Source organism: Camelus bactrianus, chromosome 6 (assembly GCF_048773025.1).
Source record: "Camelus bactrianus isolate YW-2024 breed Bactrian camel chromosome 6, ASM4877302v1, whole genome shotgun sequence".
Lineage (NCBI taxonomy): Eukaryota > Metazoa > Chordata > Mammalia > Artiodactyla > Camelidae > Camelus > Camelus bactrianus.
This window is the reverse complement of record NC_133544.1, coordinates 19,391,679-19,411,058: the sequence shown is the minus strand read 5'-3', so window position 1 is coordinate 19,411,058 and position 19,380 is coordinate 19,391,679. Positions and strand designations below refer to the sequence as shown.

Here is a 19,380-nt window from a genome sequence, read left to right as displayed (position 1 = left end):
CTTCCAGAATTTTTTTAATGGATCTGAAGCTTCCAAGCTGAACATTGCAGCTCATTTCTCTTGTGTTGGCTGTTAGGAATTTAGGGCAAGATTTGTAGCCCGGTTCCAACATGCATTTTGTGTACAAAGTTCATTCCTGATTTAATATTGTTTTCTCCTTTGTTTCCCCTTTACTTAGATTTTACTTACCCTATGCAAATTTCATTGTGTTGTATGTAGCTCTGTTAAGTCCTCTTAGAAACTCTCTGGGAAAAGGCAATGCACAAACAAATTTTAGCTAAGTTTTACTATAATCAGGATTAAAGTGAATCATGCTTACTACATATCACAGGCTGATCCAGGTCAGAGATTTAAAAATGAATTTCTTAGCAAATCATATTTTCCGTAGGACAAAATTCAACTTACAGAAACCTGAATTTCAATAGTTAAAAGTAAATTTAAGATGGATTCAAATGGCCCCTAATGAATATTTTCCAGAAGCTTCTGAAATTCCAACTTGAATCATCCAGGTTTTAAAGTAAGTCTGCCCAGAGAGGTGCCTAGCCATGGTACAATCATTATAGCATACGGGATAACCAGAGGTGGAATCTTTATTTCACAAGTTTCAAGATACAGTACAAAACGAATCTGTACATCTCTCTATTAACAGGATTTGTTTACACAATTATATTACACTTCACCAGCCTTTATACTGCATTTAATTAAATACAAAATAAATTTACAAAAAGTCTACCATGGTGTTCCTTCCAATGCCAACTTGTGGTCTTTTCAAATGTCTCCTCAATATTGATAGTGGTTATACCTTGATCGTATCAACATTATAATTTCTTTTTTTTTTTTAATCAAAGAGAATAGTGTCATCTTGTCATTCCAAACAGGAAAAATGGTGTACTTGAGATGACTCCCTGCACATAACCAAGACATCCTTCTTATGCACACATCAGATTTTTCACTTGTGCAAATGGTCACTTTGAAAATAAAATCATTTTTACCTGGGATATTTTCAATTTTCTTCAAATACCAAGTGGAAGAAGAAAGTTAGCTTCTTTTCAAGAACTACTACACATTTAAAAATCAGGTAGTGCCTCAGACAATATGGTATTCAGAAATTGTGTATTTTCATCTACATTTGAGAGCAATGACTGATGAAAAATATTTTCAAGAAAATAGAAGTTTCTTTTGCTTTATTTCTTGCACAGCTGTAGTCATAATATTATACAACATATAATTAAACTCATTTTTAAAACAAACACTAGCTGTTGTTGGGGCAAATGTAGCCCATGTTGCTCTTCTTTGTGGGTAAAGGGGTTGTTTATCTGAAGCATTTTGTTTTGAAATGTGCATGTGAAATGTTAGTCCAAACCTCTGAAAAAGAAGTTTTTTGCAGATGTAGCTAGACAATCTGATACACATGCTGCACACACGAAGAGCTGTGGTCTTCATTTACAGGCCTGCATGCATACTTTCAAAACACTGGTTTGAAGAACAAACAAGAGGAGCAAAGAAAGGAGGAGAAAAGAAAGCAAAAAAGAAAAAAAAATTCCAGTATGTAAGTTTCCTGGAGGCGACAGCAGCTCCTTAATTAAATAAAGCATCAGATCATGGCCAGATCACGGGCAGAAGTTTCTAAAACTTCCCAATGGTACAGAGATAAAACAGCTTAGCAGTAAAACTCTCACAGATTAACCTTAAATGCAGAAGGGTAACACATCCTCTAGAGTATTCAGATGAATGATTCACACGTTAATCTCACTTAAGTGTTAAATAATGAATTTTGAAAAAAAAAAGAAAACTTTTTGATTTATTTTCCTGTGCCACTGAATAGTAACCAAAAATAAGGTAAGCCTTACCCAGAAAATAGAAAGAAAAACGTCAAAAATGGAAAACAAAAAGTCAAAAAAACCAAAACCAAAAACACAACACGAAACCCCCAAACACCAATGCTACCTTTGTAACATAGAACAAAAGCAAAACAGATAGCCTCAAGACTCTGGAACAGCTGAGTAGCCAACAAACCAAATGCACAAGAGAACAGAAGCTGAGCAGAGCACTAACGTCACCACCATGGAAGGCAGGAAGACAGACTATAAAAGGGGGCAGGAGAGATGGGCTACCACGGAGAAATGAAGCCGCACTCTATCGCTAACTCTAAATTCTAACATTAAAACTCCTGAATCCTGGAGTTAGTTTAATGTCACTGACATTAACTAGCTTTAGTTACTGTCATTTTATTCAAATGGATGCCATTTGATTAGGTAAGTATTGAGCATTATTTTAGGAGAAACACCAAACCCAGTTCCTATTTGCTTAGGTATCATGTCCCTTGGACAGAAAGAAGAAGGGAGCAAAGTATTTTGAGACAGTCTTTAAATGAAGCCATAGGAACCAAGTTGCTCTAAATTTATTGTTCAAATTTCCAGTAGCAAATGACCCAGGGTAAAACAGGAGGTGGACAAAAGCCAAGAAAAAGATACCTGGAATATTAATAAAAAGGACATGGCAAGTGGAGCACTACTGGGAAGTTAGTTATTGCATAAAGAGCAAGACTGCACTCTCCCGTCGGCCTCCGGGCAGTGCACGCTCTTTTAAGAAATGTTTTTTTTTTTTTCAAAGTACTAACGGAGGGAAGTAAAGATAGAGGTAAAAATATTGCTAAAGGAGACATTAGGTAGATGGTAGAAAAACAGGGAAGTTTAGCCTTTAAACTTTTAAATAAATTAGAACAGTTGCTTCAAAATGAAGCAGGGCTGCTAGCATGGATCATACTCATTTTGAAGGGTGGGGACAAGAGGCAGGGGTGAAGACACCAACGTATTGTACCAACTGCACTCAAATCTCTAACATAAGAGATCGAACAAGTCTTAATATTTACAAGAGCTGCCCAAAGCGACATTATACTTCTGAGGGTAAAATTTCCTACCTTTCAGATATGCGTTTATACCTGTTCTCGCCATGACCACCTCTTCAAATTTAGAAGCAATTATCTGGGAGGAAAGTTTGCAACCTGGTTTGCCATAATATTCTAAACACCAAAAAAGCACACAACTTCACATTTAGAGCTTTCATGTTCATTACAGACTAAGTAAATCTAATTCTAAATATAATCCCCACTTCAAAAACCAAAGTCTTACAACTCTACAGGTAATAAACTCTTCAAGTGTTCTGGCAGATGAGGGATTAAGAGAAAAGAGTATAAAGATTAATATGAACAGACCGAGGTCAGCAGGCATAGATACTAAGAGAGTCTCAGACCGGATGTAGGCTGGTGAACACCGCCATCTGATGATAAAAAGAAATACAAATTCGGTTGAGGTTTTAAGTTTTTCATTTGTGTGATACGTGAAGTTCTGTTTTCTTCGCTATTGCTGTGGTGGCTGTGTTTTCCATACTATTTAACCAGACAATCCTGAAGTGTAATAGCCTTGACTTTCCTAATGTTAACAGTGGGAGGGTGGTGAATACAATAGCTAAGCAAGTGGCTGACTTTCTATTGTAACATCAAACTGTAGACATAAAAATCTCCCCAACAGTACATAACAGTACAAACAGGCTCTGGCTCTCCTCAGCCACTGAGTTTAACGCATCACAAAGTCTCTGAGTTTAGTATTGTGACGGTGGTCACCATAGGCCATAGCCTGGCAAGGATATCTCATATTTAAAGAATTCAGCAGATGGGGGGTGGGGGAGTTGGGGGGGGTAGGTGTCTGTTCTTTTGCAATAAGAAATGCAAAGTAAAATAAATCCTGGGAACAAATGCATCAATTTTTGGGAACGTGTGTCTATGATCCTAGTACCCCACCCAGAGTTCTTCAATACTGATTTCTAACTTCTCCCATTTAGTCCATCCTCTGGCTGCTGAATAAAGGCTTTGTATACTCATAACAAACAAGCAAATTACACTGAGTAGGTGGGGCAAGTTTACGGGTTAGCTCAAGGAGTCAGCTCACAACAGATCCTACCTATTCCATTCCAAAGAAATGAAGTTCGCACAGAACTCTTTAACAAGGCCTTTCGGTCTCTGAGGAGAGAGGTGAGTATAGAGCATGACAATCACCAGCAGTAAGAGTCCTCCCAGCCCTCCCTGTTAGAGTAACGAACATGCTGAGTACGTGTGCTTGCACGGGGACTGTGAAAGCTCCTCAGCTACTGAAATTCTGAAACACTTTGAAGACTTTTTTTTTAACTTAAAAGGCAAGTTCTATTTTTAGACTTTCAAACATACTGAAGTTAAACTTGCAACTAACTGGGTCTTCCTTTTTGCACTGATCAGTTTTTAGTGTCGATGCATAAGACCTTAAAGATGGTAGACAGGACTTATGCACATTGACAGAGTAACCAAAAGGACCCAAGAAAGATAGCTGGATACAGCAGACATTACTCTTGAGTGTCTCACATATGTTTCCAGGGGGAGAAAAAGGGGGGGGGGAGCCATTGAGAGCTGTTACTCCATACGGCACTGAAACAGACATTCAACTCAGTTTAGGTAAGAGTTACTTATCCCTGAAAATAAAGGCATCAGATTCTAAGCAGCTTTAGGAATCAATGCTTCCTTGTGCCTCTTCCAGGAGGTGGTCACTGATCCAAAGTCCTAAATCAAATGCAAGTGTTCTCAGTAAACCATTTCCTTGTTTGTCACTGATCAAGGCTGGACACAGTGGGTTACTGTGGTGGCTGCTGCTCTGGTGGCCCCTCCTGCTGCGGTGGTGCCGGCCGTGGCCCAGGAGGCCGGGGTACAGGCATGTCTTGGTGCTGCCTCTGCCTGTAAGCTATAACTGTTCCCAACAGCAATGCGATGATGGTCATGAGGTAAAGGTCCCACTCAGGTCCCAAAAGCTGGTCCATATCAAGTTGGCTGAACATATCTCGAATCTTAATGAGAATAATATAAAAACATTATAATCACTAAAATGTAACAGGAGCTAGTAAAGTTATATCACAAATTAGAGATAAATACAGACTTCTTAAAATAATAGATTTTAGCTACATTTGGCAACGTGTTTAAAAAAACAAAAGGTTTTACTAAAAATACAACTATCATACGTCCTAGCAATTCCACTCATGAAAAAAATAAAACCACTAATTTGAAAAGATACACACACCCGTGTTCATTGCAGTATTATTTACAGTAGCCAAGATATGGAAGCAACCTAAGTGTCCATCAACAGATGAATGGATAAAGATGTGGTATACACACACACACACACAATGGAATCACAATGGAATAGTATTCAGCCATAAAAGAACAAAATTTTGCCATTTGCAGCAACATGGATGGACTTGGAGGGCATTATGCTAAGTGAAATAAGTCAGAGAAAGACAAATACTGTATGATATCACTTATATGTGGAACCTAAAAAATATAACAAATCAGTGAATATAACAAAAAAGCAGCAGACTCACAGATATAGAGAACAAACTTGTTATCAGCGGGCAGAGGGAAGCGGGGGACACTATGGGGGATAAGGGATTAAGAGGTACAAACTATTAGGTATAAGCTACAAGGATATATTGTATAACACAGGGAAAATAGCCAATATTTTATAATAACTATAAATGGAATATAACCTTTAAAAATTGTGAATCACTATATTGTACACCTGTAACTTACATAGTATTATACTTCAACTATACTTCAATAAAGAAACTAAATCCCTCCCCCAAAATAAACAAAAAACCCACCAAGACTGTAACAAAGAATTCAATCTAATAAAGTTGAGAACAAAACCAACAAATAAAAATAAAGACAATGAGTTCAAATAAAAAAAAAAGGTTTTAAAAGTTTTCAAAAGTTTCAAAAACTCAAAATAATGTCTGAGGACCTGAGCTATTAATTCTTAACAGTTGATTATATGAAGTGTCTTATAGGGTTCCTTTCCATTAGTAACCTAATATACTAATTTTTAACCATTTTTCACAGAAAATATTTGAAACAAACACTGGAGGACAATGGAGGACCAAGGGGGGAAAAAAAACAGTATCTTGGCACACCTATAACCTATTTACAGTGATGACACACTAGCTAAAAAGCTCTCTTCTAATGAAAGCAGGGCCACTTTATAACTTCTCTCATGAACTGAAGATGGAGCAATTCAAATTTAATAGATGAACAAATAATACTTTTTAGTTAGAATTTAACTAAATATTTAACAGCTGAATTTGAACTTAAAAATTATGTTCTTCGTCTATGATAATTTAATTGTTTTAATGTCATTTAAGTTATTCCTGATATTTTCCAACTGCTACTTACCCACAAAGAAAGTAAACATGGGGTATAATCCTTTAGGTTTAAATAAAATTACATTTAAAAGGTTCCCATGATATATATTTGTAGGTATAGTTGCTAAACTTTTACAGAAAAAAATTATAAGAAACTATTAACTGTGTTCCCTGGGGCGGGACCTGTAATAGGAGATTTTGTTTTTCTGTACTGTTTGACTTTCTTACCATCAATACTTATTATTCTCTCTCTCTCTTTTTTTATTTTAGTTGGAATATCTAGGTGGTAGGACTATGGGGCATTTTATTTTTTTCTTGACATTTCTATATTAAAACAAAAACTTTATGCATGCATGCATATGGTGTATTGCATGACCAAATCTAGAAGATAATCAATAGTTTATTAGTAATAAAAATTGTGAGAGAGAAGGGTCTGAAATAGTCCTGACAGAGAAAGGGCAGGCAGCCACACTGTTAGCTTTGTAGTTAAAGGAACAAAGATCCTTTCAGTTAGCAGAGTGTACAGCACACCCTGGCTCATGCCACTGAACAATTACAAGTTTGACATTACAAATATATAAGCAATTGGGAGGACAGAGGACAACATCTCCAGCCCTCTGGAGCCCTATACATGCAGGACCTCAGTACATGGGCCAGGGCTGCAAAAGGAAGAAGCTGCCCAATTTCTCTCTATAAATGCTGAAGCATCAAGGACCACATTTACGTCTGTGTAGAAAGAGGGAAAGCCCGTTCGGGAATCTAATGTTGAAATGTTCCATCAACTTGTTCTGAAAAATGTGCACAAAAGGTTGAAACATCATCCTTTTCTGGCCTGGAGAAAATTAAAGTTAAATAGTCCTTCTTTCTGCACATATTTTAGGACTTTCAGAGCTAATTACTGCACTAGTGAATCCATTAAGAGGAACAATGGGTACCATAAACAGAACAGAAAACTGGAGAACCCCAAAACACCTATATACCGTACTGGCAACTAAAGCTGGTAGTTTTGAAGAGAATGGGTAAACGCACCCGTCTCCAAGCTAGGTCCTACCATTAGTGTATTTAAATAATTCAAGATATTTTTAGAGAGCATAGATGTGGTGATTTTTTAAAAAACATGTTTCACTATCAGAAGAATCTGAAGTACAAGAGTTTGGGCAAGTTCTCAGTTTCTACTTCTTCTTCCCCTGTTTTAAATTCTCCTTTTAAGGGGTTGGTCTAAGTCACTGCTTGTCAGTCACCTGATTTAAGGTTTACTGAATTTAGTTAACTACTGTTTCAAATTGCCTTGGGCTAGTCTCAGTCTTCCCCAAACCAGAAAACATCTGCATCAAGGAAAAATGCTTTAGCACTGGGAACCACTGTCAAGTGCTACCTGAGAACCCTCAGTGCTTTGTGGCCACACTCATCTCTCACCTGATGAGGTCTGCCGGCACCTTACCTGGCGGGGAAGAGGGGAAGAGACCAGACACTTGCAGGTCCCTCCTCCCCCTCCCCCAACTTTTCAAAAACAAACCTGTGAACTGAGAAGGTTACATCATTTGTAATTTAATTAAAAGTCATGGACCACTTACGTTTGTTTCCCTTATGTACTGCAAGAAATAGACAATGCCCAATTTGCAGAGTGCTAGGAAGACTGGTACTTGTGCATCTGGGCTGGCTTCGGCTGCCATGTCATAAAAACGCTTTGCAAGGTGAATATCCTATAATATAGGTAATAAATCAGAATACATTTCTTGCTAAAATAAGTAAAAATAACTACTATTTAGTTTACATATTAGGAAAGTTTATTTTACCTTTCAATTTTCATTTTAAAATTTCCCTTACCTAAAGGAAAAACCCAAGCTTTAATTAGGTGAAACTTCTTTAATTATCTAACTGCTTAATTTTGAAAAATTTAATCGAAAAAATTTAGAAGTTAACTCATGGTCCCCGGATCTGACATCCCACTTGCTGTGCAGACACGCTGGACTCAGCTAAGTATCTCTGCATAACACCATCATCGAGGGAGACCTGTAAGTCTCAAGTTAATTTTTTCCTAATCAAAACCAGTCAGTGAGAGCAATTCCTGGTTTCAGCCTGGAGCAGCGATCTTCAGACTGGGGTAGACATACTCAAGATTTTTCAAAGGTGCCTGAATGAACAGTGTTAAGGGACTCACACTCAGTGCTTTGTAAAGGGCGAAACAAGTCATAACTAACTTTGCCCCTGGCTGGAATGCTATGCATTGAGATAAAAGGTAGAATGGGATGATGGGAGTTGCAAAATTTTTATTTAACAACCGTATTTGTTCCATGCCCTGACTACTGTCAGAGAATACCAAACCCCTAGATAAGAATTCCACAAGACACGGGAAAGAAAGACTAAACATTAAAACTGACTTTTTGCATGTATTTAAACATAAGCAGTTATTTTCAGCTGTTTTCTATATACTTTCCTAAAGTGTGTCCTTAGTTAAAAAAGAGTACCTTCAAACAACAGTAACAGTATGGCTAGTATGGCCAGTAATAAAATCAGTATGGTCTTTGATTTAAAAAAAAATGTAACAAATTTTATTTGTACTGCTATATTTTTCAAGATCATGGATCAAATTTTGTGTGACCCACAGACTGTGTGGATGATTCAAGAAAGTAATTAAATTTTATCTATCAAACATACCCTGAGTATTTATTCAAACTATAACCAATCTTCATCTTATTTAATACTTAATATTTTTCTAGCTATACTAGATGCTGGACTGATTAGTTTTTAAGAGTATGAGTATCTCTTTCATTAAAAGAACAAGAAAAAACAGGAAAAGGTGATCTTGTCTTACAAAAACTAATTATCCTGATTTTTATACATGAGTAGTTGTTCTTAACAGCTGAATACCAGAGTTCCTTCCTCTAATTCTTATCAAAGAAACACCTTCATCATAGTATTTATTCACAAGAATTTAAATAAACTTTGCATTACAAATTAAATTATGATGAGAAAAGCACACTGATTAACTTTAACACCAGAATATAATTCTGTGGGAATAATGGATTGAAAATATAAATTCAGGGAGAAAAGATACAATTTTCATTTAATAAATTGGCTGTGTATTTTTAAGAAGTTAATGCAGTTATCAACTTATTTTGGTATTTAAAATAATTTAGTCATCTTATTTATAAAAATGTTAGTGCTTAAAATACCTAGAACTTAGGCCCTTTGAAACTTATGATGAAAAGTCTTAAATACCAAACTGAAAATTTGCAAGAGGATACAGTTTTTCAGAATTCTTTTAAGGGTACACAGGCAAAAACTTAAGACTGTGGGTCTAAAGAATGTTAGCCTTCATTAGAAAGGTATAAGAATGAAAATAGTTTATCAGTAGCAAACATCTTACTTCATTTCAAAATGATTTAGAAAAGACAGAATTCGGCTGCTGAAGAACAGAGTTTCTCAAACAAGAGTTATCAATAGCGGTGGCACTGTTTTTCCATTTTCATGAATCTGTCTTTGGCTTAATGCCCTACATGTTAAGGTGTGGAAATCAGTATGTGGGTGCTCGAGGAAAAGAGAGACGCAGGGCAGTCTTTTGAAATATTACAAAACTGTCTCCTAACCTGGAACCTAAAATCTGAACACATACCAGAGCAAGCCTGTTTCCTGTAAAAATGAAGATGCTTCCCCCAAATCACAACTGCATTATCTAAACATTTACTTTGAAGTCACACTCACCTGTTTAATGCCTAGTCCTTTCTCATGCATATATCCCAGATTAAACATGGCTTGCGCACTGTGTTGTTGCTCAGATGCTAGTCGATAATGAATAAATGCCGTCTCGTAATCTACATCAGTGCCAAATCCATAGAAATGGTAGTCTCCAAGCTTAATTCTAGCCACAGTATAGCCTTAAACAAAAGTTAAATGCAAAACTGGCAATAAACAGTGTTCAAAACAGACCAAACTCTTACCTCTCTTCCTGATAACACGCTTACATAAAACCGAATTTTAGTTTGTAACACACAAACTTTCTAACAAATTCTTCAGCCAAGCTATAAATTCAGTAAAATTTAAAACCAGAAGTGTTGCTCTTCTGAAGAAGGCTTTTGTAACAGGAAGAGTTAAAACAAAGAGGGTGGTAATCTCTGTTTCACTAATAATACTCTTCAAATGATTCCTCTACAACTACTAATTTAAAATAGTTCCACTGGACCATTGTTTAGGCTTGCAGAAGGGACAGGCAGACCATGCTGAGGGTAGCATGTGTGGGAAAGAAATATTTTGAAAAAGAGTGGGGAAAGGTTAACGCTTCATGTTTTACACCGATATTCTATTACACACTCTATTTAATTCTCATTTTACACAACATACTAGCTTCAAACTAAAAACCAAAGAGTAAACCATAGCACGATATAAATGTCCAGTACAAAGACCTTGCAGTGCAATTTAGAAACCCTGGGACTAGAATTTCCACTTTAAGAATGAATACCAATCATGAATGCAAACAAGGTAAGCAATAGTTAGTATCTCTACTTAATTTTAAAGTCATGCATGACATGATTTAATCTTTATGTAAAATTAGAAACAAACAACAAAATTAATAAAGAAAGGTCCCCGGCTGAAATTCTTATCCTAGAATTAACCAACCACTCACCTTGTGAGGCGGCCCGGTTCCAGTGCAGCAAGGCTCTGGGGTAAGTTTCATTCTCACCTACGATGGTCGCTTCTCCTACAAGAAAAGGCAAAATACAAAATAAATCAGGCATTTAAGGAAAGGCCCTAGACTTTTTAGTCTTCATCTATAAACTAGGATGAATACATGGAGCATAAGTTAAGCAAGGACTGGGATATAATGAATATTAAATGAAAAAAACTATTGAAATTAAACAAGTATTAAAATAAAATACTCAGTTTGAAGGAATCATTGCATTCGGGACAACACTACTTCCTGAGACATGTTTTATGCACAGAACTAACAATAATTTTAATTACTAAGGATCTGCATATCACTGGAAAAAGAATGTTTTTATATCTCCTGTATTCTGAAAAATATATTTACTGAAAGCAGTTTTATGATGAATGTCAAATCTATTACTACTGTCAACTCTATAAAACTAACTTTCATGGCTTAGAGATCTGAGGTAAAATAGCTTAACTCTGTGTGTTGTAAAGTTCTAGTTACAATGATAAAGAAATATCTTTGTGGTTTTTCTTTTTAAACAGGTTAACCTGATGTGAACCCTTGTACTCTAAACCCAAGGCGGGACTCAGAGGAACCTTACTCTGATCGAGAATGAAGGCTGCGTTGCTTTGTGCCACTTCATAGCCCTGCTCGGCCAGCAGGAGGTATTGGACCACCGCAGCATTGTAGTCACCATCTTTATAGCTGTTATAGGCAGTCATGAGCCTCTCAGACCACCGGCCCCGTTCACACACATTCTTAAACAACTGTGAGAACAGGAAGAAGAAATCAATGAAAAAATAAGAAAGTTATGTCTGAAAATCATTTTTGCACTTTGGCTACAAGTGATTAAGTTTGCTCTTTGAATCTCTGGCAGTTTTATTAAATATATATATGTAAGTCTGGGCTATTTGAAGCTTTCACTTACATCTTTAGAACAGGTTTATAAAAATAACAGCATACAATTATATACCATATACTCTGGCCAGGCCCTGTCCTAGTGATTTATGTACAGCACGTATATTAATTCATGTACTCCTCCCAGGAGGGACCACTCTCTTATGAGGTCAGTCCTATTAACAGCCCCATTTTACATGCGTGGATACTGAAGCATAGCGTGGTTTAGAAACTTTGCTCTGCATTTAACAATGTTGCTATAAAGTGCCAGTTACGAGAAAGCTAAAGAGGAAAAGTTCCAACGAGGCAATATTAGCGTTTCCCTGCAATATTCATTTAACATATGCTTTTTTGACACTGACTATGTCTCAGATACTGTCTTAGGTGCCAGAGAGATTGCAGACAACAATATCTGCCCTTGTAAACGCTGATTCCAGTAGGGAGGGATAAATGGCATTAATAAGTGTGACAGTAACACACACACTCTGAGTCTTCCTTCAGTGTATCAACGCTAGTAGACTGAGCCTGTTTCTACTCTAGAAGAAACCATGCAAAGAAAACCCGCATTAAAATGGCAGACTGTCTTCCTGACAAATTAATTTCCTGTATCCAAGTTGGCAGACAAGCCCTTACCTCCACTGCAGTGTGACATGATCTCATCACGCCGGTACCGCTGGCATGCATCTGTGCCAGGTTATAAAAAGCCAAGATGTGGCCTCCCTGAGAGGCTAAGTTAAAATATTTCAAGGCCTGTTTATAATCCCTCTTGACTCCGATGCCATCTGTAAGGAAAATCACATGAAAGGTCAGGAATAGTCTTAAATAAGATGTAGTTGAGGCATCAGAGAAGCCTTGCACAGGAATAAAACTAAATCAAATTCAGAATTCTTAATCCAGAAAGACGTGAATCTTATTAAAATAGATTTGTATATTAATACAGATTAATATACTCTACAGTGAAATACAAGATGCACAGATCACTGAATTGGGAGAACATTAATCAGCTAGAAATTCGATGGCTCTCATTTCCGTATCATAGTGGCCTCTAGTGGAAAACAGTAATTTGGATTTGGTGCATTCATCATTAATTCCAGCGTTACTTACTATAGTACATAGAGCCAAGCTGTAGTTGCCCATCCACCCAGCCTTGTTCAGCAGCTTTCTGGAAATACTTCAGTGCCAGATCATAATTCTATGGAAAAATAGGTCACATAATCACATGATGAGAAAGCACAAAAGGCTGATATGCTCAGAAGTTAGGAGATTCATTCATAAAAAGAATTAACATAGCACACATAAAATATTCTTGAAGAGTCATTAAAAGAATGACCTGATTTTTTAATAACATACAGATGGTAATATTTTTTAAGTCATGGGGGATTAATATTTAAGAGTGTGAAGAAAAGCAAATACAGTATTTTGTGAAACAATGTGCATGTCTCCTCTCAGAAAGCATAAACAACACTAGCAGAACATCAGGCTAGGAATTAAGAAACACTCATATCTTTTCTATTAACCAACTAATACTCTCAAACCTCAATTTTTCTAATATTAAATAAGAAGAATGATTCTCTCCTTGTTTGTTCCTTCCCTGGTAGCTTGCCAAACATTATGTGGTTATTAGATTTCAAATATCATAAATATCCCCAGACAAAAAACAAAGGTCACTTCTGGATTTCAGTACCCTAAAATGACCAGAAGGAATCGAAATGAGACTACAACACTGTCTTTTGTGTGAAGAAATACGTACAGATTAGAATTCTATACCCAACTCTTAGTTTTATACCCAAATTAAAAGAACATATTGCTCATAGAGATCAGACAAAGAGGACATCGATGAGGATCCAGGAGCATCCAACATGAGGAAGTGGCACAGAAGACTGAGGAGCAACGGCCCCGGGAATCCAAGAGAGCCCCAGGGAAGAGAGAGTTCCAGTGAGGTAGAACCAAAAATGGCAGGTAGGGCTGACATTTAGGAGGTTACTGGTGAGCTGACTGCTGACAGCTAAAGAGTGAACAGTAGCATCTAAGACTGTCCATTCTCTGTAGAAATGCGGCTTTGCAGAAAAGGGCTGGAGAGAAGAGAGGTGGTAGCTGAAAGCAGAGTAGAACAGAAAGCTTTCCTCCTCCTACACGAGAGGACTTAAGAATTTTCTTAGGCTTGAGTGAAGAAGTAGCAGGGAGATGTTTTAGTCTGGGAGAGATGGGGGTAGGGAGCTTAGCTGGAAGAATGAGAAACAGCTTCAAAGCTTCAGAAGGTGTCAGAGACCCAGGCATCCTATGAAGGCAGTGCTGGGAGGGTATGGGGTGCAGGGGGGTGAGGAACCAAACTCAGAGACAATAGCACAGGCTCAGCTTTGGTTATAACGAAACCTCACCTGGGCTGATGGAATACTTCCCTACCTCACCAGCTGACTGTTTGCTGAAGTCAGAATGTTAGAGTGAAAACTTACAACTTGAACTCCTCTCCCGTAGAGGTAAGCCATTCCAAGCCCACTCTGTCCAACTGGGTTGCCCTGCAAACCAGAGGCACAATGAAGGGATTCATTAAAAAGTAGGCAAGAATAAACAACTGCAAAAGAAATCATTTATAAGCATATTCAAAACATGTCTTAAGTCCTTTTCAATTCAAACAAAATTTTCTCTTTCCCATCAGACTAAACATGGTACTGAGTTTTAGAGATTTGACTTTCAATAATTTGCTGAAAAAGAGTAAACAGTAAATTCACTTAGAATTAAATTTTGGTGACTTATGACTATCTGTTTGATGAATTTGTGATATAAAACAACATGACATGTATCTTACCTTATAAAAATTATAAGTAGGTTATTTGGGGGGGGGGGCAGGTTTTCACTGATAACCTCCTAACTCAATAAACAAGAAGCCACCAAGGGGCAGAATCAACAAATTAATATGGGCTCAGGTGGCAAGGATATGCTTAAGTGTGTCAGAGTGTTGAAGAGCAACGATAATCTTTGTTTTGAGACCTAAAAGAGAAAAATCTAGTATTCACCTAAACTCAGAGGGACAGAGGCATCTTTAAAAAAGTGTCACAGTGCCTCTTTGAGAAACACTCAAATGACGTTTGGGACATCAGTAACATGTACTAGGTTGACAAGGAGATAAGTGTACATACTGGTGACACAGAGGGTCATAAGTATTCATATGTAGCTTTCTCTGGGCCCAAGGAACCCTAACTTATGTATGATGATTATCTAAAGTGCCCAGTTGTATAAGCTTTTAACCTCAAGCTGCAATATAAATAGGGTAAAGCATACAACTCCCAGTTCCATTACTAAAATCACTATTTCCCTGATCAGAAAACTTCTCAGTGAAATTGCAACAGAGACCTAAAATTCAATAATCTGGTCCCTAAAATACACACACACACACATAACATATATATATATGTTATGTTATATATATATAAAACTTTCTATTGAGAAGTATTTCTAGTCAATTCATTCATATGAACCATATTTACAGAAGCACTTTCAATAATTTATGGCATAAGTTGGTTATGATTAATCCTTTAATATAATTAACTTATCCATTATAAGAGTAATATGGTACACATTTCAATACCCTGAGTCATGAAGTCTTACCATGTCAGCAGCTTTCTTAAAGTAGTGAAGAGCTGTCTCATTACTCTGAGGTACTATATCACTCCCCTCTGAATACATCTGGAAAACAGACCCCGAGTTTAGTATGAGCTGTGAACTTCTCACCAATCACATTTTTCTCCTATCTCTTCTCATTCTGGGTTTTGTTAGATTTCGTGAAATCTTTCAACAAAGTTTAAAATTCCCTGCAGGATACTTTAGAAATAAAAGCAAAGCCTTAACAGTAGACATTTTAAACTATTATATATTCTATGTCACATCAAATTTACAATGTTATCTATACACATGAATGTATAAAGTCAGTTCACTGATCAAACTCAGGAGAAGAAATCTTCAACCCTGAGACAAATCTTTATTCTCACTCTGTGCCAGGGCTGTCAAAGGGCTGATAAATTGCTTGGGATCAGAGATCAAAGCAGGAAAAGAAGAGCTGATAGCCAATGTCCACCTCCCCACCTCCTCTATCACTGCCTTCCCAGGTAAGATAAAGGGGAGGTCTCAAGTTCAGGAAGAGAGAGAACTAGAAGGTTGTTTTAGGTTTCAAGCACTGAATGATTTTTGAGTATCAGGTATGAACCTGATAAAAGGGTTAAGAAAGAAGAAAAACAGAATGACTAGTACTGTTTTCATCCATGTACATATTAAGGAAATAAGTAAAGGAAATCTTTTTTTGAGATAGGGAAAATTAGTAAGTCAGTGCAAGAATTAAGAGGGCTGGAATGAAAAGTTCTTAACTGCTAATAAAAATAGACAGGCACTATCAATTTCTGTGCTGTAACAGAGTGTCTAAATGTAAAGTTTTCAGGCCCCAACTGACTAGTTGTGATCATGCGGCAAACACTGACTAGATTTTTGTCTTTGTAAAATATTTTGTGATATATTCTACCTGAGCCTCCTAATCTTAGGACTTGGTTACACATGAAAATACCCAATGGTTTACACTGTGTTAGCTTTCAAAATAATGAAAAAGAAGTTTTGAGATTATATCATGACATATGGAATCTTTCATTAAGTTCCTAGACTTAAATGTTTCCCTGCTTGAGAAAAGAACTGCATTGAGGTGAGTGATGGATATCATATTTAAGACAATTAAAAGGTCTGCGGACAAATTTCAATACACTCTGCCTCTATTCAGCATGGAAGTAAACAGCCAATTATGACAGACTTAGGAAAAACTGTACAATGTAAAGAATAATTTCCTTATTATTGCATATGATACACAAAAAGTAGGAGTGCATGTAGTAATAGCTAATTTCAATGGAGAATTAACCTACTGATAAGTAAATGCTATGTTACTTTTAAGTTACCTAAGAAAATGCCTCGAAATAGCAGTTACCTTCAGGCAAGATATAATACGCTTGCATTGGAAATTTTATCTCCAGCCTTTTTTTGGTAAGTTGCAGGTGATGAACACAACATGTGCTTGCTGTGCAAACACCACCTGCTATCACAGAACACATTCACAGGAGGTACAGTACCTTTCCCAGGAAGGCCATGGCATGGGAATTCCCAGCATTAGCTGCTAAATTGAAGTAGTCAAATGCTCTCTGTGAGAAAAGAATTTATGAAAATAATTAGTTATTAGTAGAATCTGCCCTTGGCTTTAAATCAGATATTTATTTCAGGTCATTTAAAAAATCTTGTTAAACTGCAGTATAGTAGTTTAAGTAAATGGCAACATAACACCTGTTGGTTGCCCAAGGTACCCACCCTGCTTCCCTCTCATATCCAGACCATCACTAAGTCTGGTACTTTGACCACCAAGTACATCCTGAATCCATCTACTATCCTCCATTTCCACCACTCTAGTCTAAGCTGCATTATCCCTCATCTGAACTTCTGGAACGCTCCCCTCCCTGATCTCTGCTTTCCATGGGGTCATCCAAACCTCAACATGATGGTCCTTGCAGCCCTTAAAGTGTTGGGGGGAATATACTGACGTGATCAGACACTGTTAATATCAGTACTGCTTCATCTTGCTCCCTGCACACTGGGTACACCAGCCATGTTCCTTCCTGACTCAGGACCTATATACATGCTGATTTTTTTTTGGCCTGGAATGATTTTACCTCCAAGGTTCAACTTAAATGTCATCCACATCCCTTTAGAGACAAGTGGCCCTTCCCACTCATTAACCTATCACTGGACTCTTTAATTCTCCTTCGTAACAACAATCACAATTTATTACATTATATTTGTGATTATTTAAAAAGTACCTAATGCTTCTATTAAACGTGAAGCTCTGTAAAGGTAAGGACCAAAGCTGGTTTGTCTAGCATTGTATCCTGAACGTCTTGTAATGAATGGGACAAGTGGTACTCAAATATTGGTTGAATTAATGCAATTACATACTGGGAACTCCTTTTCTTCAGTGAAAATTTATCATTGTGTGATTGCTTCACAGGTAGGCAGCATACACCACCAAGAATATCCCAAAACTTGTGGTGTAAAGGTATGCAGCCAACTCCTACACAGAACTCTGTTCTCGCACTTGACATTCCTACTAACCAGTTCACCTGATGCTTCATTGGCCTAATAACATACAATTTTAATAACCTAGATATCGAAAGCTGTCAAGATGCCACCTGAATAATAATTTTTAAAAAGCACTGATATTTGATATAGTTTTAGTGATAAGTGTATTTTGTTACAATCTAATTCATAAAGTTGAAGCAACATGGTGTATGAAATAACCTTAATTAGAATATTTAACAGGCACAGTAGAAAAACAGAACTTTATTAGCCTGACAAACATTTACTGAGGACGTACTACATGCCAGGCACTGTCAGGTGCTGGGAATGAAGTGGTAAACAAGGCAGACATAGTTCACGCTCTTTAGGACCTTATAGTCTAGCAGGGGAAACAATTCAGTTATATAATTAACCAATTTACAATGGACAGAGGCCATAGGAATACATATTTTCAGAAATCATAACTGTGGTAGTACATGACCTAGTCTCTGAGTGGGGTGAGTGGTCTGAGTGGTCAGGGTCAGGGGAGACATGTCAGGAAGAGATACTGGAGTTGATTTCTGGAGGATGAGGAGGAACTGCTGTGTGAAGAAAGGATAATAATATTCACTCTAGGCAGAGGGAATAGCCTTCCAGAAGTCCTGAGGTTCTTAATATTCTCAAAGACCTGAGAAAAGCAGAAAGCAAGGGGCTGGTGAGGTAAACAGAGACTGGTACAGGGCCTTGGAGGTCATACTAAAGCTGAAAGGTTTTGGTTTTCAAGCTGCTAGAAGTTGTAGACCACTCAAAAGAGTTCTAAGCAAGGGAACTGCACAATCAGATGCACCATTTACGAAGACAGGCTACTGCTTAGGAAATGCAAGCAGGAGATGAGTCACATGAGCGACAGGTGTACTGACAGGAAGAAGGCAAGAGATGAGCGATGCTCGGGACAAAAAGCTGACATAGGCGGGTGACTGGATATACACCTGACTGTTAGAGTTGTGTATTCCTGATTTCTCACAGATTTAACACTGGATTTTCCTCAGTTCTATGAAATATCTTCCAATAGGAGTTTTAAGACATACTTCTATCACATACCTACAGAAAACAAGACATTGTTTATGTATTTTTGGCAGTACTGAGAACTAGGTTTCAGAATAAATAAACCCTTTCCCCCCACTATGAGTTATGATCACATTTCTGTCCTTCAGTCTCCTTGGGGGTGAGGGCCTGAAAGCTTGTCTGTGATGGTTGTCTCAAGAACAAAGCTTGTACTGCCACTGACTTTGCAGGAAAGACATCTGGAGCATCATTTCTTGCTACAATATGAAATGCAAAGCCCCAAGAACAGCAAGTTACCTGATGATTTTGTTCTACTCCACGCCCTCCGTGCAGATGAAGTTGTCCCAGACCAACCTGAAAATTAACAAAAAGGAGACCAAAGTAAACAGGAGCACCTGCATCTGGCTTGTAATTAAATTAGGCCAGCAAGACCATTTGGTCACAAAAAGGTTTCTGTTCGTAACAGAAAATTAAAC

At 37.3% G+C, this 19,380-nt stretch overlaps 1 protein-coding gene across 1 annotated transcript in view; it reads right to left on the bottom strand.

The window, feature by feature from the left end:
* Positions 1-572: 572 nt before the first annotated feature.
* Positions 573-19,380, bottom strand: part of SEL1L (SEL1L adaptor subunit of SYVN1 ubiquitin ligase) — a 50,949-nt gene continuing 32,141 nt past the window's right edge. The window contains exons 11-21 of the mRNA XM_010955848.3: positions 19,202-19,258; positions 16,867-16,935; positions 15,371-15,448; positions 14,218-14,280; positions 12,869-12,956; positions 12,398-12,546; positions 11,469-11,634; positions 10,841-10,915; positions 9,922-10,094; positions 7,791-7,919; positions 573-4,869 (exon numbers count right to left, since the gene is read on the bottom strand). Of these exons, the coding sequence (XP_010954150.1) occupies positions 4,660-4,869; positions 7,791-7,919; positions 9,922-10,094; positions 10,841-10,915; positions 11,469-11,634; positions 12,398-12,546; positions 12,869-12,956; positions 14,218-14,280; positions 15,371-15,448; positions 16,867-16,935; positions 19,202-19,258 (1,257 nt within the window). The 3' untranslated portion in view covers positions 573-4,659. The remainder of the gene's footprint in view (positions 4,870-7,790; positions 7,920-9,921; positions 10,095-10,840; positions 10,916-11,468; positions 11,635-12,397; positions 12,547-12,868; positions 12,957-14,217; positions 14,281-15,370; positions 15,449-16,866; positions 16,936-19,201; positions 19,259-19,380) is intronic.